Source organism: Anastrepha ludens, chromosome 5 (assembly GCF_028408465.1).
Source record: "Anastrepha ludens isolate Willacy chromosome 5, idAnaLude1.1, whole genome shotgun sequence".
NCBI classification, from domain to species: Eukaryota; Metazoa; Arthropoda; class Insecta; order Diptera; family Tephritidae; genus Anastrepha; species Anastrepha ludens.
Window position 1 is genome coordinate 114,969,508 of NC_071501.1, and position 18,227 is coordinate 114,987,734.

At 37.2% G+C, this 18,227-nt stretch overlaps 3 protein-coding genes across 3 annotated transcripts; 1 reads left to right on the plus strand and 2 right to left on the minus strand.

Moving 5' to 3' along the window:
- Positions 1-8,140: 8,140 nt before the first annotated feature.
- LOC128864849 (uncharacterized) lies at positions 8,141-9,228 on the minus strand. The gene is made up of 4 exons (XM_054104608.1): positions 9,123-9,228; positions 8,869-9,049; positions 8,484-8,811; positions 8,141-8,388 (listed from the first exon to the last, which is right to left on the minus strand). The coding sequence occupies exons 2-4, from the start codon at positions 9,001-9,003 to the stop codon at positions 8,141-8,143; spliced, it is 711 nt and encodes a 236-aa protein (XP_053960583.1). The 5' UTR covers positions 9,004-9,049; positions 9,123-9,228.
- An 802-nt stretch (positions 9,229-10,030) lies between these two features.
- LOC128863229 (thioredoxin-like protein 4A) lies at positions 10,031-10,783 on the minus strand. Its single transcript, XM_054102280.1, has 2 exons — positions 10,556-10,783; positions 10,031-10,476 (listed from the first exon to the last, which is right to left on the minus strand). Exons 1-2 carry the CDS (start codon positions 10,631-10,633, stop codon positions 10,126-10,128), a joined length of 429 nt encoding a protein of 142 aa, XP_053958255.1. The 5' UTR covers positions 10,634-10,783; the 3' UTR covers positions 10,031-10,125.
- Positions 10,784-12,643: 1,860 nt separating this feature from the next.
- Positions 12,644-18,168, plus strand: LOC128862791 (leucine--tRNA ligase, cytoplasmic). The gene is made up of 8 exons (XM_054101530.1): positions 12,644-12,775; positions 12,946-13,539; positions 13,596-13,837; positions 13,906-14,477; positions 14,542-15,000; positions 15,077-16,317; positions 16,390-16,621; positions 17,670-18,168. The coding sequence occupies exons 1-8, from the start codon at positions 12,773-12,775 to the stop codon at positions 17,873-17,875; spliced, it is 3,549 nt and encodes a 1,182-aa protein (XP_053957505.1). The 5' UTR covers positions 12,644-12,772; the 3' UTR covers positions 17,876-18,168.
- Positions 18,169-18,227: the final 59 nt, after the last annotated feature.

Sequence of the window (18,227 nt, forward strand, 5' to 3'; positions counted from 1 at the left end):
AGTTAATAGAAAAAACCAAATTCAATCGAAATGAAATAAATGAAAATAGCAAAAAATAATTGAAAAATAAAGAAATATTGAAACGAAGAAAATCGACTAAACATAAATGAGGATCATAAAAAATATAATAAGAAAGACAAAGCATTAAAAACATGATGTTGGATAATAACAAGAAAACAACAACAATTTTAATAACAGTTGCTAACATAACACATACAGACAGACAAATTTTGGCAGCAAAGTTTAGGTTACCAACGAATATTAGCACATTTAAAGAAGCGACGAAGAGAATTGTGAGGGATGGGTTACTCAAAAAATTATTATTATTATTCCCACGCCACTCTCCCCCTCCATTTTCACCATGCACGATGGTAGCTTTGAACTGCAAGGCGTATTGGCACTTTTGTGTTTAGTGTTTTTTTATTTTGTTATTTGTTATAGAATTATAAAATATTACTGTTGTATGGAGGATATCTCACTTCTCTTTTTAATTATTACTTATTATATTTTTTATTTATTATATCTCATTAGAGATTTAAGAATTTTCTTGCTGCTATTATTATTATTTTTATTTATCTATTAAATTATAATTCAAATTATAAATCAATAATTTACAGCACTAGCTACCAGGGCTATCGGCTATACTCAAAAAATGTTTTTAAAGTGAAATTTGAGTTCAATGTTTAGTTCGACTTTCCACGACTCATTTCGATCATTTTAAAATACTTGAACAAATGTAAAGGGTCTTCCAATAAGAGGAGTTATTTTGATATTCAAAGAAAAATGCTATTTTTTAATAATAAATGATCGGATGCTTATTTCATTATAAAAAGCAAGGTGTGCCATTAATAGTGCAAAATAACATCAGGCAAATGGCCACCACGACCACGACCACAGGACAATAGTCTCTTCATGAAATTTTCCATAACCGAATTGCAAAGTGGCTGTTATTTTATTAAATTTATTTTTACTTCATTATTTAACTGAAGCATCAGTCTTTGCAACAACAATAGTTGCAAAACTCTGCCAAAAGCCATTTGCTACAGAATTTCGAAAAGTGAAAAGCGTCGTGCGTGCAGAAAATAAAGCTTTATTTTAATTGAATTTTATTAAATTTAATTTTACTTCATTTAAATTTTTCTTATTACATTTAATTTTACTTCATTATGCAATTGAAACATCAGACTTTACAACAAAAACATTTGCGATTCCCTTCCAAAAGCCATTTGCAATAGAATTTTAAGAACTGGAAAAATGGGCCGTACGTGCAGAAGATTAGGTGTTATTGTAATTTTATTTCGGTACATTTAATTTTATGTCATTTTATTTAATTTGTTTATATATTTTTATTTTACTTCGTTTTTTTAATTTAATTTTTTTTTAATTTTATTTTACTTAATTTTTTTTTACTTTATTTTTTGTTTTACTTCATTTTGTTTTTTAAATTAATTTTCATTTATTTATTCATTTGGTTTAATTTAACTTCATTTCACTTTTTTTATTTTATTTCATTTTATTTTATTTTACCTTACTTACCCCTCTTTCTTTCAAATTAATTTCGATTTATTCTTCAATAAAATTAAATTTTATAAAACTTTGTTAAACTATATAAATTTTATAAAAACTACTTTCCTCATTTAAATCGAAAAGCCTTTTTACACGAAAGTTATTGAAAACTAATCCGCATGAAATTATTTCTCATTACGCAGCAGCTGCAATTCCACTATAGAGAATTTATTTTTAAAAGCTTCAACAAATATGTTTACATTTAAAAATGATGATTAAGTTTTGGAAATTATTCGAATTCGAAAAAAGTTTGCAAGTTTAAATTTAGAACGACTTTTGATAAACAAAGAAAAAATCATAGAAATGCAATACAATGAATCAAAAAATTTGTTTAAGAAACGAAATCCTAATAAAATAAAAATGTTATTAGTAAAAAAATTATTATTAATCTTAGTTAAGTGTTATAAAGAAAGTAATAAATGTAACAATAATTAACTAAAGGAAAAACTAAGCAAAGAAAACAGAAAAACAAAAGCGAGTTTATGTGAATGTTAGCGTTGTAGATTTAAGAAAAAAAGGGTAAATTAATAAATCAAATTAAATTGTGACAGAATAAACAACTATTACATACATACGTACATTGTAGAAATGTGTCTTCATTCATTTGCGTGGGGTGATAGAAGTAAAATGGGGCGTGGGATGCTGCGAAACGTGTCGAAAAAAAATTTCAACAACTCATTTAATACCGGCTGAAATTTTTTTTGTGTATTGTTGACATTTAGTAGAATAAAATAAAAAATAGTTTAAAAAACTAAAGAACACGCTTTTATTGCTAATCGAACTAAAAAGAAGAAAATAAATTTTAATGACAAAGGGACCTATAATGAAGTAATAGCAAATCGAACGATCAGTCATAGTCAACTACCTCAGAACAGAATTATAACAAAAATTAAGATACAAATAGAGTAATTCAAATTAGAGTTAAAAGCGTGGGATGCTTGATGTAGTAAATATTACAATCATTCTATTGGCAACTACCTATGTACAGAGGGTTATGAAAGTGAAGCAAAATGCATCCCACGCTTTTAACTCTAATTTGAATTACTCTATTTGTATATTAATTTTTGTTATAATTCTGTTCTGAGGTAGTTGACTATGACTGATCGTTCGATTTGCTATTACTTCATTATAGGTCCCTTTGTCATAAAAATTTATTTTCTTCTTTTTAGTTCGATTAGCAATAAAAGCGTGTTTTTTAGTTTTTTAAACTATTTTTTATTTTCTACTATTTAGTTCGATTAGCAAATAAAAGCGTGTTTTTTAGTTTTTTTAAACTATTTTTTATTTTCTACTTTTTAGTTCGATTAGCAAAAAAGCTTGTTTTTTAGTGTTTTTTTTTTTAAACTAATTATTATTATGAATGAAAATTATTGTTATGCTTGCAGTCAGTGAATTAATGATTCGATATATTCGTGTTATATTTAATTCCTTTCTTATCGACTGTGAGTCTAAAGCTATGCAGTTATCGGCCGTGATAAAGAAGTAATCGGGATTGTGGAAGGAGCCTGAGAAACGGCTACCCCACTCCATTGGCCAGTTTTTTTCGATTTTCGTGGTGTGGTGCACTATGGATTCCATCCACCTGGCCAAACTGTTAATTAGGAATATTGTTTGAGCGTTATACGTCGTTTACGTGAAGCAATTCATCTAAAAAGACCAGAATAATGGGCCAACAACTCTTGGGTTTTGCATCATGATAATGCACCGTCTCACACTGTACTCGTTCTTCGTGACCATTTCGCCAAAAATTCCACGCATATCGTTCCGCAACCACCGTATTCGCCTGATTTGGCTCCGTGTGACTTCTGGCTATTCCCAAAACTCAAGAGGCTACTCCGGGGAACGCGTTTCGAGTCGATTGAGGAGATAGAAGCTGAATCGAAGAAGGTGCTGATGGCTATACCGGAAATGGACTATTTGGCATGTTTCGGGGATTGGAAAAATCGTTGGCATAGGTGTTTTTTATCGAAAGGGGATTATTTTGAAGGGGATGAAATTGATTTACAAGAATAAATAAAGATTTTTCATTTTACAACCAAATTCACCTTACTTTTTGCCCACAGGTAAAAAAAGAAAATATTAATCCTGGCTATCCTAATAAGGATAATGGAAAACTTTTATCAAATTATTGCATTGTCATCGATATGCATTGATAGGTGTGCAAAATTTCAAGTCGATCAGATTTTTAGGAGCCAGTGAAAATTAAGCTCAAAGATTCCGTTACATACATACATACATACATACTTACATACATACAACCCGACCTAATAAAAGTGTGTTAAAAAAAAAAATAGTCAGCAGCGCCGTAGAGGGAGGAAAATACTTCAGCTGAACAGGCGAACTTGTAAAATAAATTAAAAAGTAAAACTATGGTACTTTATGCCGATTGAAATTTGTTTACATAATTTTGGACACATATGAAAATATAATAATGATAGTCAGCTGCGTTTATAGCGGTGGGAAGACCGTCAGCTGAAGCATTGAAAATTCCGCGCGCCGCCGATCAACAATGATATGACGCGACTGCCGTGAAAGACAATGGCGCTATAACAATCAATGCTATTAAAAAGTAAGTTGTTGTTGTTGTTGTTTTAACAGCATAGGTAGCCCTGTCAGTGTAGGCACATCATCGTTCGTCTTCGTCTTGCTCATCTAGGGGTAGGCCCAGGAAACATGCTGTTTCGACAGGTTGGGTCCAGATGGAGAGGGGGGTTAGATGAGTCGGTTTAGGGGGGCATGTGAAGAGATGGTTAGTGTCGTGCGGAGTACCTTCACATGCCGGACATGTGTTTGGTATGTCGGGGTCGATTCTGGATATGTAGGAGTTTAACCTGCTACAGTATCCAGAACGTAGTTGTGCCAGTGTTACACGAGTCTCACGAGGAAGCTGGAGCTCTTCGTCTGCAACAGGTGGTGGTTGGACTCCGATTACGGCATTCACAGGACGGGAGTTCATGAAGGTGGTAACGGTCTCCCGGTGAATGTCGTTTATTGACTGTCTAAATACTCATGGTGATTATGTTAAACGACGGATGAACTGCGGCGGGAGTTGACTCGATCCGCACTCGACTCACTTTTTTCTTTAAACTGTATTATGAACACCGACGAATGCACTGCATTACAATCCGTAAACTTTGTTATCAACACAATCAGCTGTTTAAATTTTCAAAGCACAAATAAATTTTTGTTTAGCGCAAAATATGGATACTATCATGGTGATTATGTTAAACGACGGATGAACTGCGGCGGGAGTTGACTCGATCCGCACTCGACTCACTTTTTTCTTTAAACTGTATTATGAACACCGACGAATGCACTGCATTACAATCCGTAAACTTTGTTATCAACACAATCAGCTGTTTAAATTTTCAAAGCACAAATAAATTTTTGTTTAGCGCAAAATATGGATACTATATTCTTTTACCTGGATTTTGGTGAAAATACAAGAGGTAATTTAAGGCGAAGCCGCCAAAAAGTTAGGGATACTGCTGATGATGTACTCCGGTTGCCTGATGATGCGTAAGCTTTTCGTTGCGGTATATGTACGTAGAGTTACGATAATGTGAGCTCCTTTTGAAGGTTTTTAAAACAGTTTCGGCTTAATAAAGCAGCCTTTGAATATATTTTGAACATATTGAATGGAAAAATGCCTCCCGTTCGAAGATCATGGTCGATATCACCAAGGCTTAAGCTTGAAGCATGCTTAAGGTTTTTGGCCGAAGGGGGCTATCAAAATGGTACTGGACAAGATTTTAACATAGGAATGGCGCAGTCAACAATTTCTACAGTACTTTCAGATGTTTTAAATATCTTAGAGGGTACATTATGTCCTAGATGGATAAGCCTAGTCATGACGGACAGTGAAAAGCTAGAGGCCAAAAGATATTTTTTTGAAAAAACGACAATTCCGGGAATAATTATGTGTGTAGACGGTTCTCATATAAAAATTTTAAAACCAACTGGAGAGAATGCGCACCTTTACTATAATAGAAAAGGATGTTATAGTATAAATGCAACGATAGTAAGTTAATTGTTAAAGTCAGACTAAATTAGTTCACTAATCTATTGTGCGGCTTAAGATATGTGACCATAAGCAGCGAATAAGGTATGTAAACAGTAGGTACGCAGGTGCAAGCCACGATTCTTTTGTTTGGGAAAATAGTGATGCTTCGACTTATTTTCAAGCCTTGTATGAAAGTGGAGAAAGAAGCACGAGATTGTTGGGTAAATATACACCAAATAATAAAAAAAAATAATATAGTTTACGTCGCAATATTTTACATATATTAGGAGACTCCGGATATCCACTTTTACCCTGGTTGATAACACCCTTTCGTAACACTCGAGCAAATACGCCAGAAAGTCGGTTTAATAAAAGCAAGGGCCGCAACATTGTTGAATGGGCAATAGGAGTCTGGAAGAATTGGTGTCAATGTTTGCTTTCTGCTCGCCAACTACACTATGCTCCAGAAAAAGTGGCGCAAATTGTCAACGTCGCGGCTGCACTTCATAACATTCGCGTTCATTACAAGATTTCCGACGAATATTTAGATGGGGTTGAAGAAAGTGATGAATATGTAGGCGAACCTATACAAACCCAACGGTACACAGCTGAGGCTACTCAAATTCGCAATGAGATGTTACGCAGCTTTTTGTAATAATAACTACATTCATCTTAATTCATATTCATATATATTTCTTAAAAATTACAATAAATTAAAAAACCTCCATGGTATACGTTAAAAACTAGTTACAAAAAAAAGTTATCCAATAAGAAAGCTAGTATTCAGTCATTTTATCAGTTATTACAGACCCAACTGTTTATCTATTCCTCCAAGCTGGAAAGCTCTCTGGTGGTTGTGCGTTTCCTAAAAAATATAAATTTTGCCATTTGTATAAATTTTGCCAATATATATAATCCGAAAAAAAAAACAAATAAAAATGTTTTTCTTTACATTTTATTGCTCTCCATCTTTATTATAATAATATCCGCAACACAATGACCTGCGGATGAGAAACGAGTAAATTTGTTTGAAACGCGTATTGAATGCGTTGTTGGTAATGCCATTTTTTTTAATCGATCCGTAAACCACATTATCGATCCGCATACTGCTTTATCCGACGTTTATTATGATACCGAATTCTGTCGGATCGAGTATAACTCCCTCCGCAACCATCCGGCGGATACCATAATAGGGGTGTATATTCTTTTACCTGGATTTTGGTGAAAATGCAAGAGGTAATTTAAGGCGAAGCCGCCATAAAGTTAGGGATACTGCTGATGATGTACTCCGGTTCATGATGATGTGTAAGCTTTTCGTTGCGGTATATGTACGTAGAGTTACGATAATGTGAGCTCCTTTTGAAGGTTTTCGGCTTAATAAAGCAGCATTTGAATATATTTTGAACATATTGAATGGAAAAATGCCTCCCGTTCGAAGAGCATGGTCGATATCACCAAAGCTTAGCTTGAAGCATGCTTAAAGTTTTTGGCCGAAGGGGGCTATCAAAATGGTACTGGACAAGATTTTAACATAGGAATGGCAACAACAATTTCTACAGTACTTTCAGATGTTTTAAATAACTTAGAGGGTACATTATGTCCTAGATGGATAAGCCTAGTCATGACGGACAGTGAAAAGCTAGAGGCCAAAATATATTTTTTTGAAAAAACGACAATTCCGGGAATAATTATGTGTGTAGACGGTACCCTTATAAAAATTTTAAAACCAACTGGAGAGAATGCGCACCTTTACTATAATAGAAAAGGATATTATAGTATAAATGCAATGATAGTAAGTTAATTGTTAAAGTCAGACTAAATTAGTTCACTAATCTATTGTGCGGCTTAAGATATAATATGTGACCATAAGCAGCGAATAAGGTATGTAAACAGTAGGTACGCAGGTGCAAGCCACGATTCTTTTGTTTGGGAAAATAGTGATGCTTCGACTTATTTTCAAGCCTTGTATGAAAGTGGAGAAAGAAGCACGAGATTGTTGGGTAAATATACACCAAATAATAAAAAAAAATAATATAGTTTACTTCGCAATATTTACATAGGAGACTCCGGATATCCACTTTTACCCTGGTTGATAACACCCTTTCGTAGCACTCAAGCAAATACGCCAGAAAGTCGGTTTAATAAAAGCAAGGGCCGCAACATTGTTGAAAGGACAATAGGGGTCTGGAAGAATTGGTGCCGATGTTTGCTTTCTGCTCGCCAACTACACTATGCTCCAGAAAAAGTGGCGCAAATTGTCAACGTCGCGGCTGCACTTCATAACATTCGCATTCATTACAAGATTTCCAACGAATATTTAGATGGGGTTGAAGAAAGTGATGAATATATAGGCGAACCTATACAAACCCAACGGTACACAGCTGATGCTACTCAAATTCGCAATGAGATGTTACGCAGCTTTTTGTAATAATAACTACATTCATCTTAATTCATATTCATATATATTTCTTAAAAATTAAATTAAAAAACCTCCATGGTATGTGTTAAAAACTAGATACAAAAAAAAAGTTATCCAATAAGAAAGCTAGTATTCAGTCATTTTATCAGTTATTACAGACCCAACTGTTTATCTATTCCTCCAAGCTCGAGGCTTAATAGCTCTTTCTTCACTTTCAACTTTTCAACAGCATTTTTCTCCATAGCTTGGTTGAGTATTTTTGCTTCTTCGAGAAAATCTTTCATGATTTCTTTAGTTTTTTTCCGGTAGTCGCCCAGTCGCTCAACCGATTTGTTTAACTTTATCAAGCCCTCGTTAACATTTTTGAAATGTCCTTCTTGGGCATCAATACCTTCTGTCACTTTCGAGCATAAACTTTGTTCAATATTTATTTGCTTATCTAGCAAATCGAGCTGATCCGTCCTCTTTTTTTTCTTTGAGGTAGATTCGCACTACTCGGCTCATTTTCTATATCTTCAATATCAAATGTAGCTTCGATAACATCGGCAAAATTTGGTGAAATATTTTCCTCACGAGTTCTCTTTGATGTGGATGGGGTTACGTCGATTGCGTCCTCATTTCTTTGCATAGTTCTCCGAGGAGCCCCAAACTGCTTCGTGTTTTGAATTCCACCAACACATTCGTTTAAGCCAACGAGTGCAGCGACATCTTCTTCCAACAACAATAAGAGTAGCTCCCTATTTGCCCCCCCACCAGTTGATTGCTGTTCTCTTTTATTATGCGCCAGCTTCTTCTTCACTGCAGCTTTAAAGTCTGACCATACCTGCATTTAAAACGCAATTAAGTATATTTTCAAAAAACTTTTGAAGTAACAACAAACCTGTTTCCATTCTGCAATACTTTTCGATGGAGGTCCCAATGAATTTAATTCTTCCCGCACGTTTTCCCAAAAAAGTTCTACCTCATTAGGAGCACTTCTAGTAAAATTGTTCGCGATGTCAGGATGCTCTTTCATATGCGATATTAAGTATTTAAATTGCTCCCTGGTGGTTGTACGCTTTCTACAAATAAGATAAATTTTGAAATTTTCCACTAATTGTTTAAAATAAAAAAACATAAAACGCTTATTCTTACATTTTATTGCTCTCATCGTTATTTTATTCTTATCCGCTACACAAATAACGTGAATGAAAAACGAATAAATTTGTTTGAAATGCGAATCGCATACGTTCTCAGTGATGCCACTATTTTATTCGATCCGTAAACCACATTATCGATACGCACACTGCTTTATCCGACGTTTATTATGATACCGAATACTGTCGGATCGAGTATAACTCCCTCCGCAACCATCCGGCGGATACCATAATAGGGGTGACTGTCCGGTCCAGTAGGTTGCGGTCAGTTTTGTCCTGGATTTCGTCAGCGTAGTCTAGGAGGTGTCTCCTGACGTGCCTGGGAGGCGGCTCAGGCTCAAGCAGGTGTCTGCAGGGCTGAAACCTACGGTAACATCCAAGCAGCAACTGCTTGCTGAGCAGTTTGTTGTGCTCCACTACTGGGAGCATTTGTGCCTCGTTATGTAGGTGTTGGATGGGTGACATCAGGAGGCACCCGGTCGCTGTCCGAATGGCGGTATTTTGACAAGTCTGTAGCTTTGTCCACTGCGAATCACTAGTAAGTATTCGTATGCGCTTTCAAGTTGGCATTCAATAAGTCCAAATCCACCGATGAAAAGATGAAAAACGTTCCCACGACAGCCAGTTCTACGTTACCAGAATGAACAAGACTTATATATATTAGAATATGTCTCCTCACTAACTACCAGTTTTGAAAACGCTGGAAGAAGTCTAGCAGCAATCACAGACATACAACTAATATGGCGGCGTTGATTTCTAATATTTTTTATTGAAAAAAGTTTACAAGCACTTCATTGAAATACGTTTCTTTTTGCACCCACACATTATTATTAATAAAAGCATGTCAATGTTATTTTTAAATTCATGTTCATTTACGTGTGATGTAAATAAAACTACAATACTTAGTTCATAGATGAGATTAAAGTTACATAGAGCATTGCTTGTATATATTTTATGTATAAATTTTTCATATAAATCATTAATACTAAACTGGCGATTATTTAATATCTGTATTTAGTGGAATAATCCTTTGGTGACACAACCAGACCACGTCCTTTGCGTGCTCCTCTATACACTGTCTCCACTATATCGATCATTTCTTGCTTATCCTCGAGTGGCCAATTAATTTTATTGTTATTGCCCGTACCCAAATCGATCATAATATGTTTATTGCGGAAGAAAAACATTACTGTGCAGGGATCATATAATTCGTACATCTTATTGAAATCGGGCACCTCAGTGATGTCCACCAAATAAATTACCGCGAAATTTTTCACTTTTTCCGCAATGCTGTACATGACTTCGTCCATTTTCATGCAAGCAGGATCCCAATCGTGGCCAAAACGTATGACCTGTAATGAAAAAATTATAATATAAATGAAATAAATAATATTGCATTTGAGTTTCCAGAAAATTGTCCAGTCAACTCACAACAACACGATCTTCCTCTGATAGTATGGCCTGGTCCACTTGCCAGCCATTGTGTAAATGTGGTAACATATACGACATTTTGATAGTTTTTTTATTGAGGAACTGCGAAAATTTATATTTTATTAAATTCAAAGTAATTTTCTCTCTTAAATACCACGAAACCAAAACGAGATACTTGGCGCACGCAAATATTTGTCACTTTAATAAACGTTTACAAACATATGACTGACAGGTTCACAGCTGTTCGCTACTGTAGGTATACTCGAAATTCGAATATTCTGAATTCCATAATGATGCCACATCTGACAAAACCCCAAATTTATTTATTTTCGAATTTGTTATTTTGCTCTGTTTGTTGGAGCTAAATATATCGGTGTGCATATGTTAAACCGTTTTTTCCGCCTCTGATTAAAATTGTCTCTAACCTCGATAACGTAATTTTAATTGTATGAAATAGCAATTTAATTTCTACAAAGTTAGTCTAGTAAAATCTAGTTAGCTGACGTCGGCTTAATCTGATCATTGTGAATAGTTTAGGAAGTAATTCACTAAACCATCCTCTACGAGACTACTCCGCTTTTCCCTGAACGTGTATTATCAGGGCTTATTAGATATTGAAAAAACGGAACTTTTTCGAAAACATCTCTTTTGGTCCTTTATAATAGTTTCAGAACTTAAATTTTAGCGTTTTCTTTTCTCGTAATAATGTTGCATTTATTCTACCCAACAGACTTATAGTTACATGCGCTTCTTCAGCATGTTGCACTCGACCAGGAAAAATTGCAATGTTTTCTACCCTCTACAAAACATAATGAGGAGCGTTGTCTAACTGGTTTTAATTTATCTGCTTACAAGTTAGTCGAAATAGTCGTGTAAAAGTATTAATCGTAGTTAAAAAAGCTATGAGAACTCTTAACACAAAGTTTGATTTAAATTAATCCAGTTTTTAAAAAAGTTGCGGGGTAGGGTTTAGTGTAATTTTAGACAGAGTATATTGACTTATTTAATGAAACTTGGTGGAGAATCTAGGGAGTGGTTTAGAAAAAACCATTATAACTCACAAAATTTTGGAAATTTGCAATTATTTGCTTTCAAAGTGCCATCGGGAATTTCACTATAGTTTGGCACATTTATAATTTTTTTTTTCTAAATATCGTCACACGCGTTTTTTAGTAATTTTTGTACTAATACTCGAAATATTTCTATAAAAATCAAATGCAAATGCATTTATCAATATCATCACTTTTAAATTTTAAACGAGAATAACAGTTCATTTGAATTGACAACAGCCGGATTATCGGATGTTTGCAAATGAAAATAAAAACATGAACAAAGAATTCCAATTCGGTGTTGATGATACTACACACGCGCATATGACGTTTTCATTTTTGGTTTAATGGTTTTCAGGTGGAGAGGAGTTCCATACAAAAATTCTGTCTCCATCCATAGCTGGTGTTGGACTGATGAGAGTCATTTTTTTAGCGCATTCATAGGCCGCCCATGCGAAAAAGAATTGTATACGAAAAAATTACAAATACCCCTTTGTAAAGCTTATCGAAGCAATAAAATACATTTATGTGGTGAACCGTGCCTTTTGGTTTTCAGTTACATTACTATTTTTTGTGTTAACTTTTATCATTCTCTTCAAGTTTCGGTGAGTTATACACGTATATAACGTAATCCAGATAATTGCGTGGTTTTTATTGCCAATTTCCTGCTGCCTATATTTTCAAAAATGTTTCTCAATTCTAAACTTAAACAAAAAATACTGTATATTCACAAACACCTTCCGTTGAATGTCCATGCATGCGTACTTCGCTTATTTTGGGTGTCTGGCAACACCACCTTTTTGCTAAATCATATAACTTTAACAATAAATTACTTAAAAACTATAAGCCTCCGGAGGGTGCGGTTTTAAGTTTTAAGATGCCGATGCACACCTCTAACCTCCCTTTGCATTCTTTTTTTTCCAAGCGTGTTGCATTATACTAAACGTTCCCCCAAATGTATGAAAATATCAAACGGTTTTTGTAGTGACTACGCCTCTGGCACCGCGATGCCAGCTACATTTACACACGAATTAAACCTGTCAAATTGTTTCTTTTTATTTGTTGCTGTCGGGAACACGTTGCAGTTTTCATCAACGTTGTGCATTATCTTCGGTGGTTCGAGTAAATATATCAAATTCCAATAAGAAGACGTTGCAAATCAAACAAAATGGTAAGCCGCGCAATTCCAAGTACAAAAACTTGTTCGTCGAATATGCAAATAAAGTGTCTTCGGCGCATGTCATGCCGCTTCTAAGCCACATGAAATCTGACGCAATATGGGCAGCTCTACGCAATGATTCACGGTTTATTCAATTTATTAATTTATGTATTAAATCACAGGCAAATGTGGAGCGAAAGGGCACCTTTAAGGTGGAATATCTACAACAAATCGAGAATGATATGCGAAAGCGATGGGAAGAGGAACATATACATGAAGCGGATGCGCCACTTGAACCACGACAACGTTTGGATGAAAAGTTCTATGTCACCTTTCCATTTCCCTACATGAATGGCCGTCTCCATTTGGGTCATACTTTCTCGCTTTCCAAAGCTGAATTCGCAGTGCGTTACCAGCGTCTAAAAGGACGGCGGGTATTATGGCCATTTGGTTTTCACTGCACTGGCATGCCCATCAAGGCGTGTGCCGACAAGTTGAAGCGTGAGTTGCAAGATTATGGTTATCCCCCGAAGTTTCCAGCCGATGATGCATCAGCAGTTGTGCAAGAACAGCAACAAGGCGACGTACCCAAAGATAAGTCGAAAGGCAAGAAGAGCAAAGCTGTAGCAAAAACAGCATCGGCCAAATATCAGTGGCAGATTATGCAAAGTCTTGGATTGAACGATGAAGAGATTAAGAATTTCGCAGAGGCGGAGTATTGGTTGGAGTATTTCCCGCCGTTAGCCATCAAAGATCTCAAGAAACTAGGATTACATGTAAATGATGAAACTGTACTCTTGCTACCAGATAGTCTAACATACTTCCATTCTAGGTGGACTTTAGACGCACTTTCATCACAACCGATGCCAATCCATTCTTTGACTCCTTTGTATGTTGGCAATTTCTGCACTTGAAAAATAGCGGCAAAGTGATGTATGGAAAGCGTTACACTATTTACTCGCCCAAGGATGGGCAACCATGCATGGATCACGATCGCGCGTCCGGCGAAGGTGTAGGCGCGCAAGAGTACACTTTAATCAAAATGAAGGTGCTTGAGAAACCAGCGAAGTTGAGGTAAGTTTAATATTTAGTAATACATTTTTTTTTATACAGTTTTAAGTAAAAAAGTTCAAACATTTTAGTGCTGTTACTGATCCTATATTTATGGTGGCTGCTACGCTTCGTCCAGAGACTATGTACGGTCAAACTAACTGCTGGCTGCATCCTGACATTAAATATATTGCTTGGGTAACGACGCGTTCGAATGAGGTTTGGATTAGTACACGCCGCGCAGCGCGCAATATGTCATACCAGGGATTTACTGCTGAGGAAGGTAAAGTAGTAGAGATTGCCGAGTTAACCGGACAGGAACTGTTGGGCATACCATTAGCTGCGCCAATGACATCACACAAAGTCATCTATACACTGCCAATGTTATCGATTAAGGAAGACAAGGGTACAGGTGTTGTAACGTCTGTGCCGTCTGATTCGCCTGACGATTATGCGGCTTTAGTAGATTTGCAGAAAAAAGAAGCTTTCCGCCAAAAGTATGGCATCAAGGATGAGATGGTGCTTCCTTTTGCGCCAGTACCTATCATAGAAGTACCCACATTGGGCAAGACCTGCGCTGTATATGCCTATGACAAATTCAAAATACAATCACAAAATGACAAAGATAAATTAGCTGAGGCGAAAGAGCTTTGTTACTTAAAAGGTATCCCATTGTAAATATTTCTTGATTGCCATTGATGATCATGTGCAATTTTAATATCCTAAAGGTTTTTATGATGGTGTACTTTTGGTTGGCGAGTTCGCTGGGCGCAAAGTGCAAGACATTAAGAAGGACTTGCAGAAAAAGCTTGTGGCTGCAAATGAAGCGGAGGTCTACTATGAACCAGAGCAGATGATCATATCGCGTTCCGGCGATCAGTGTGTAGTAGCACTTTGTAATCAGTGGTATTTGAACTACGGAGAACCTGAGTGGCAGGCGAAAACCAAGAAGTGGTTGGACAGCATGGAATTATACCACGAAGAGGCACGCAATAATTTCGAGGCGTGTCTGAATTGGTTGCACGAATACGCCTGCTCACGTACATATGGTCTGGGCACCAGGCTGCCATGGGACGACCAATGGCTCATTGAGTCGCTCTCGGATTCAACCATTTACATGGCTTTTTATACAGTTGTGCATCTGCTGCAAGACGGTTCATTTAGAGGCGAAAAACCGAGTCCATTGGGTAAGAAGAAATCATTGGATTTCTTAAAAGCGTACATTTTTCATGTGACAATCTATTAAATAACTTTTAAGTTTAGGCATCACTGCAAAGGTTATGACACCCGAGGTGTGGGACTATATTTTCTTCAAAGAAACACCCTATTCCGACAAGCTGCCAGTAAAGAAGGAGTCACTCGACATTCTGCGCCGTGAGTTCGAGTACTGGTACCCATTAGATTTACGTATCAGTGGCAAAGATCTAATCAATAATCATCTAACCTTCATGCTGTACAACCACACTGCCATTTGGGATAAGGACGAGAGCAAGTGGCCGTTGGGTACACGTGTTAACGGCCTGCTGCAACTCAATTCCGCAAAAATGTCGAAATCGAGTGGCAATTTCCTTACACTCTACGAAGCTGTTGAGAAATTTTCGGCGGATGGCACGCGACTTTGTCTGGCCGATGCTGGCGATAGTGTGGACGATGCAAACTTTGTTGAAAGCACCGCAGATGCAGGCATTCTACGACTCTACACTTTTATAGAGTGGGTGAAAGAGATGTTGGCCTCACGTACACTGCTCCGCAAGGGCGCACCTGACACGTTCAACGACAAGGTGTTCATCAGTGAAATGAATCTGAAAACGTGTGAAACGGATGAGAATTACCGCAAAATGTTGTTCAAAGAAGCCTTGCGTACTGGGTTCTATGAGTTACAGCTGGCGCGTGACAAATATCGTGAACTTTGCGGCGCTCAAGACATGCACGAGGAGTTGGTGCTTGAGTTCATACGGCGTCAAGCATTGCTAATGGCGCCCATTTGTCCGCATGTCGCCGACTATGTATGGGGTCTGTTGGGCAATAAGGAATCCATAATGCATGCGCGCTGGCCGAAAGTGGGTGAAATCAATGAGATTGATATTAAATGTTCCGAGTATCTCATGGAGTCAGCACACGCCTTCCGCCTTAACTTGAAGAACTTGCTGCAAGTGAAGGGCAAGGGTGGCAAGGAGAAAGCAGTGGATCCGACTAGCGTGAAGCCGTACGGCGCTTTGGTGTGGGTGGCCAAAACTTACCCGCCATGGCAATGTTGTGTGCTCGACACGCTGCGTACATTGTACAACAAGCATGGAAAGCTGCCGGAAAACAAAATTATTGCGGCAACGCTGCAGCAGAAGGAGGAGCTCAAGAAATTCATGAAGCGGGTGATGCCATTCGCGCAAATGATACGCGAGAAAGTGGAGAGCGGTAAAGGTGTAGAGGCGCTGGCTATCAATTTAGAGTTCGATGAACGACAGGTGCTGCTTGACAATCTGGACTATCTCAAGAACACGCTGAATGTATGTAGCTTGGAAATATTAAATTATTCGTAAAACATAACCTAACTTTATTTTCTTCGCTATTTTGTTTAGGTGAATACCATAGAAATAAAATACACCGATGATCCGAGCGCGCCTGAAAAGACGCGCGAAGAAGTGCGTCCTGGCTCACCCTTCATAGTGTTTTCGGTTACGCCTAATATCACCGTCGAATTGACGAATCCTGTGGAGCGTTCAGGGCTGTTTCAAGTGACTGGCGTTATTTGCGAGGGCGACACGGTGAAGCAGTTAACTGAAAAGCTTGCCAAGCTGCTAAGCTTTAAAGGTAAAGTCTACAAGTGCTGTCAATGCTCGTTAGGATGCCAAAGTAATCGAGAAAACAAATTTTGGAAGTGCCTTTTGAAAGTTCAGTCCCCTTCTCTGCGCACACAACCGCAATTGCTACTTAAGTCTAAAACAGCAACAAAGTTCTCAAATCGCTAGCCGGCAGTACTTGGGACAAAGACAAAGAAATGTTGCTACATTTAAAGGAATTAGCCGGTCGGCTCTAAATTACGATGCCTCTGTCTCGTCGCCTGAAAGTAGTGATACGCTGTGAACAAAGACATGCCAAAACACTGTTATTGGGACAACCACGGGTTGCCTCCTGATGCCCCCCCTACAACATCTACATAATGAGACAAAGATGCAAAAGATGCAGTAAACAGTTTCTACTCGGATGCTAATGTAGGCTTCACCCATGTAGATACCTGTTTAAGCTGAGATGCCTCCCAGGCACATCAGCAGGCATCTCTTCGACTACTCCGACGAAATCCAGGACAAAACTAACCGACAACTACTGGACCGGACAGTGTTTAGACATACACTCAACGACACACTTATCACCTTCCTAAACTCCCGACCCCCGAATGCCGTAATCGGAGTCGAACCACCCCCACAGCAGATGAGAAGCTCCAGCTATCCCGAGAGACCCACGTAACCTTGACACAATTACGTTCTGGATACTGTAGCAGGCTAAACTCTTACCTATCCCGAATTGACCCCGACATACCCAACATATGTCCCCCGTGTGAAGGCACTTCACACGATACTAAGCACCTTTTCATATGCCCCTCAAAATCCACTCATCTGACACTTCTTTCCCTCTGTGCCCAACCTGTTGAAACAGCACGCTTTCTGGGGCTACCGTTAGGTGAGCTAGACGAAGACGACTGGCAGCTACATTGCACTGATAGGGTTTAGTAATCTGCTACAAACCCAACAACAAAACCGCAACTTTTTGGTGTGATTGAGTTGCAGAACTGTCGAGCTTCATTTTTACTTTAAAAAGTCTAAAATTTTGTTTAATAATATGTTTTTTTTTTGCATTACAGCTGACTTGTCCACGCTCCAAATTTGGCGCTACGATGATCCTTTGCTTGGACCACGCCAAATGCCGAAATTCCAAGATTACAAATCAGGCAAATCTCTTCTCACCGAAGGCGTATTTACGTTGGATGTAGAAAAGAAAACAGTTTCCATGAAAGCCGAGGATAAAGTTGTCGAAGTTGGACGCCATTTTATTTATGTGGTCAATTAGTTTGGCTCATTGCAACACAAAGAAACAAGGAAGAAACATTAATTTATTTCATGTACTTTAGTTTGCATAATTTATGATTGTTCAAAGGATTTGATTTTTGCGGTTCAGAAAGGGGAAAATCGTGCTTTTGAATTAAAAAAAAAATAATAATAAAAAATAAATGAATTGCGGTATCAAAAATAATATTTTTTTTATGTAGAAAAATGTAACAAAAAAAATATGCTTTTTAATAGCTGTGTCCACCGCTAGGCGCCTTGATACAACTGCCTTTCTATTATATAGATTTCATGTGTAATATATAAATACACATATTTTTGCCATACAAATCTATTTACTATTTACTTAATTTATA

Bases quoted from the DNA above. Each gene is read 5' to 3' on its own strand.
- LOC128864849 (XM_054104608.1), bottom strand. From the start codon at position 9,003: ATGAAAGAGCATCCTGACATCGCGAACAATTTTACTAGAAGTGCTCCT. The intron at 8,812-8,868 runs GTTTGTTGTTAC...TTTTAAATGCAG, and splicing joins GTATTGCAGAATGGAAACAG to GTATGGTCAGACTTTAAAGC. The intron at 8,389-8,483 runs GTAGTGCGAATC...TATGCTCGAAAG, and splicing joins AGATATAGAAAATGAGCCGA to TGACAGAAGGTATTGATGCC.
- LOC128863229 (XM_054102280.1), bottom strand. From the start codon at position 10,633: ATGTCGTATATGTTACCACATTTACACAATGGCTGGCAAGTGGACCAG. The intron at 10,477-10,555 runs GTGAGTTGACTG...TTTTCATTACAG, and splicing joins CAGAGGAAGATCGTGTTGTT to GTCATACGTTTTGGCCACGA.
- LOC128862791 (XM_054101530.1), top strand. The intron at 13,540-13,595 runs GTAAATGATGAA...CTTCCATTCTAG, and splicing joins TCAAGAAACTAGGATTACAT to GTGGACTTTAGACGCACTTT. The intron at 15,001-15,076 runs GTAAGAAGAAAT...TTTTAAGTTTAG, and splicing joins CGAAAAACCGAGTCCATTGG to GCATCACTGCAAAGGTTATG.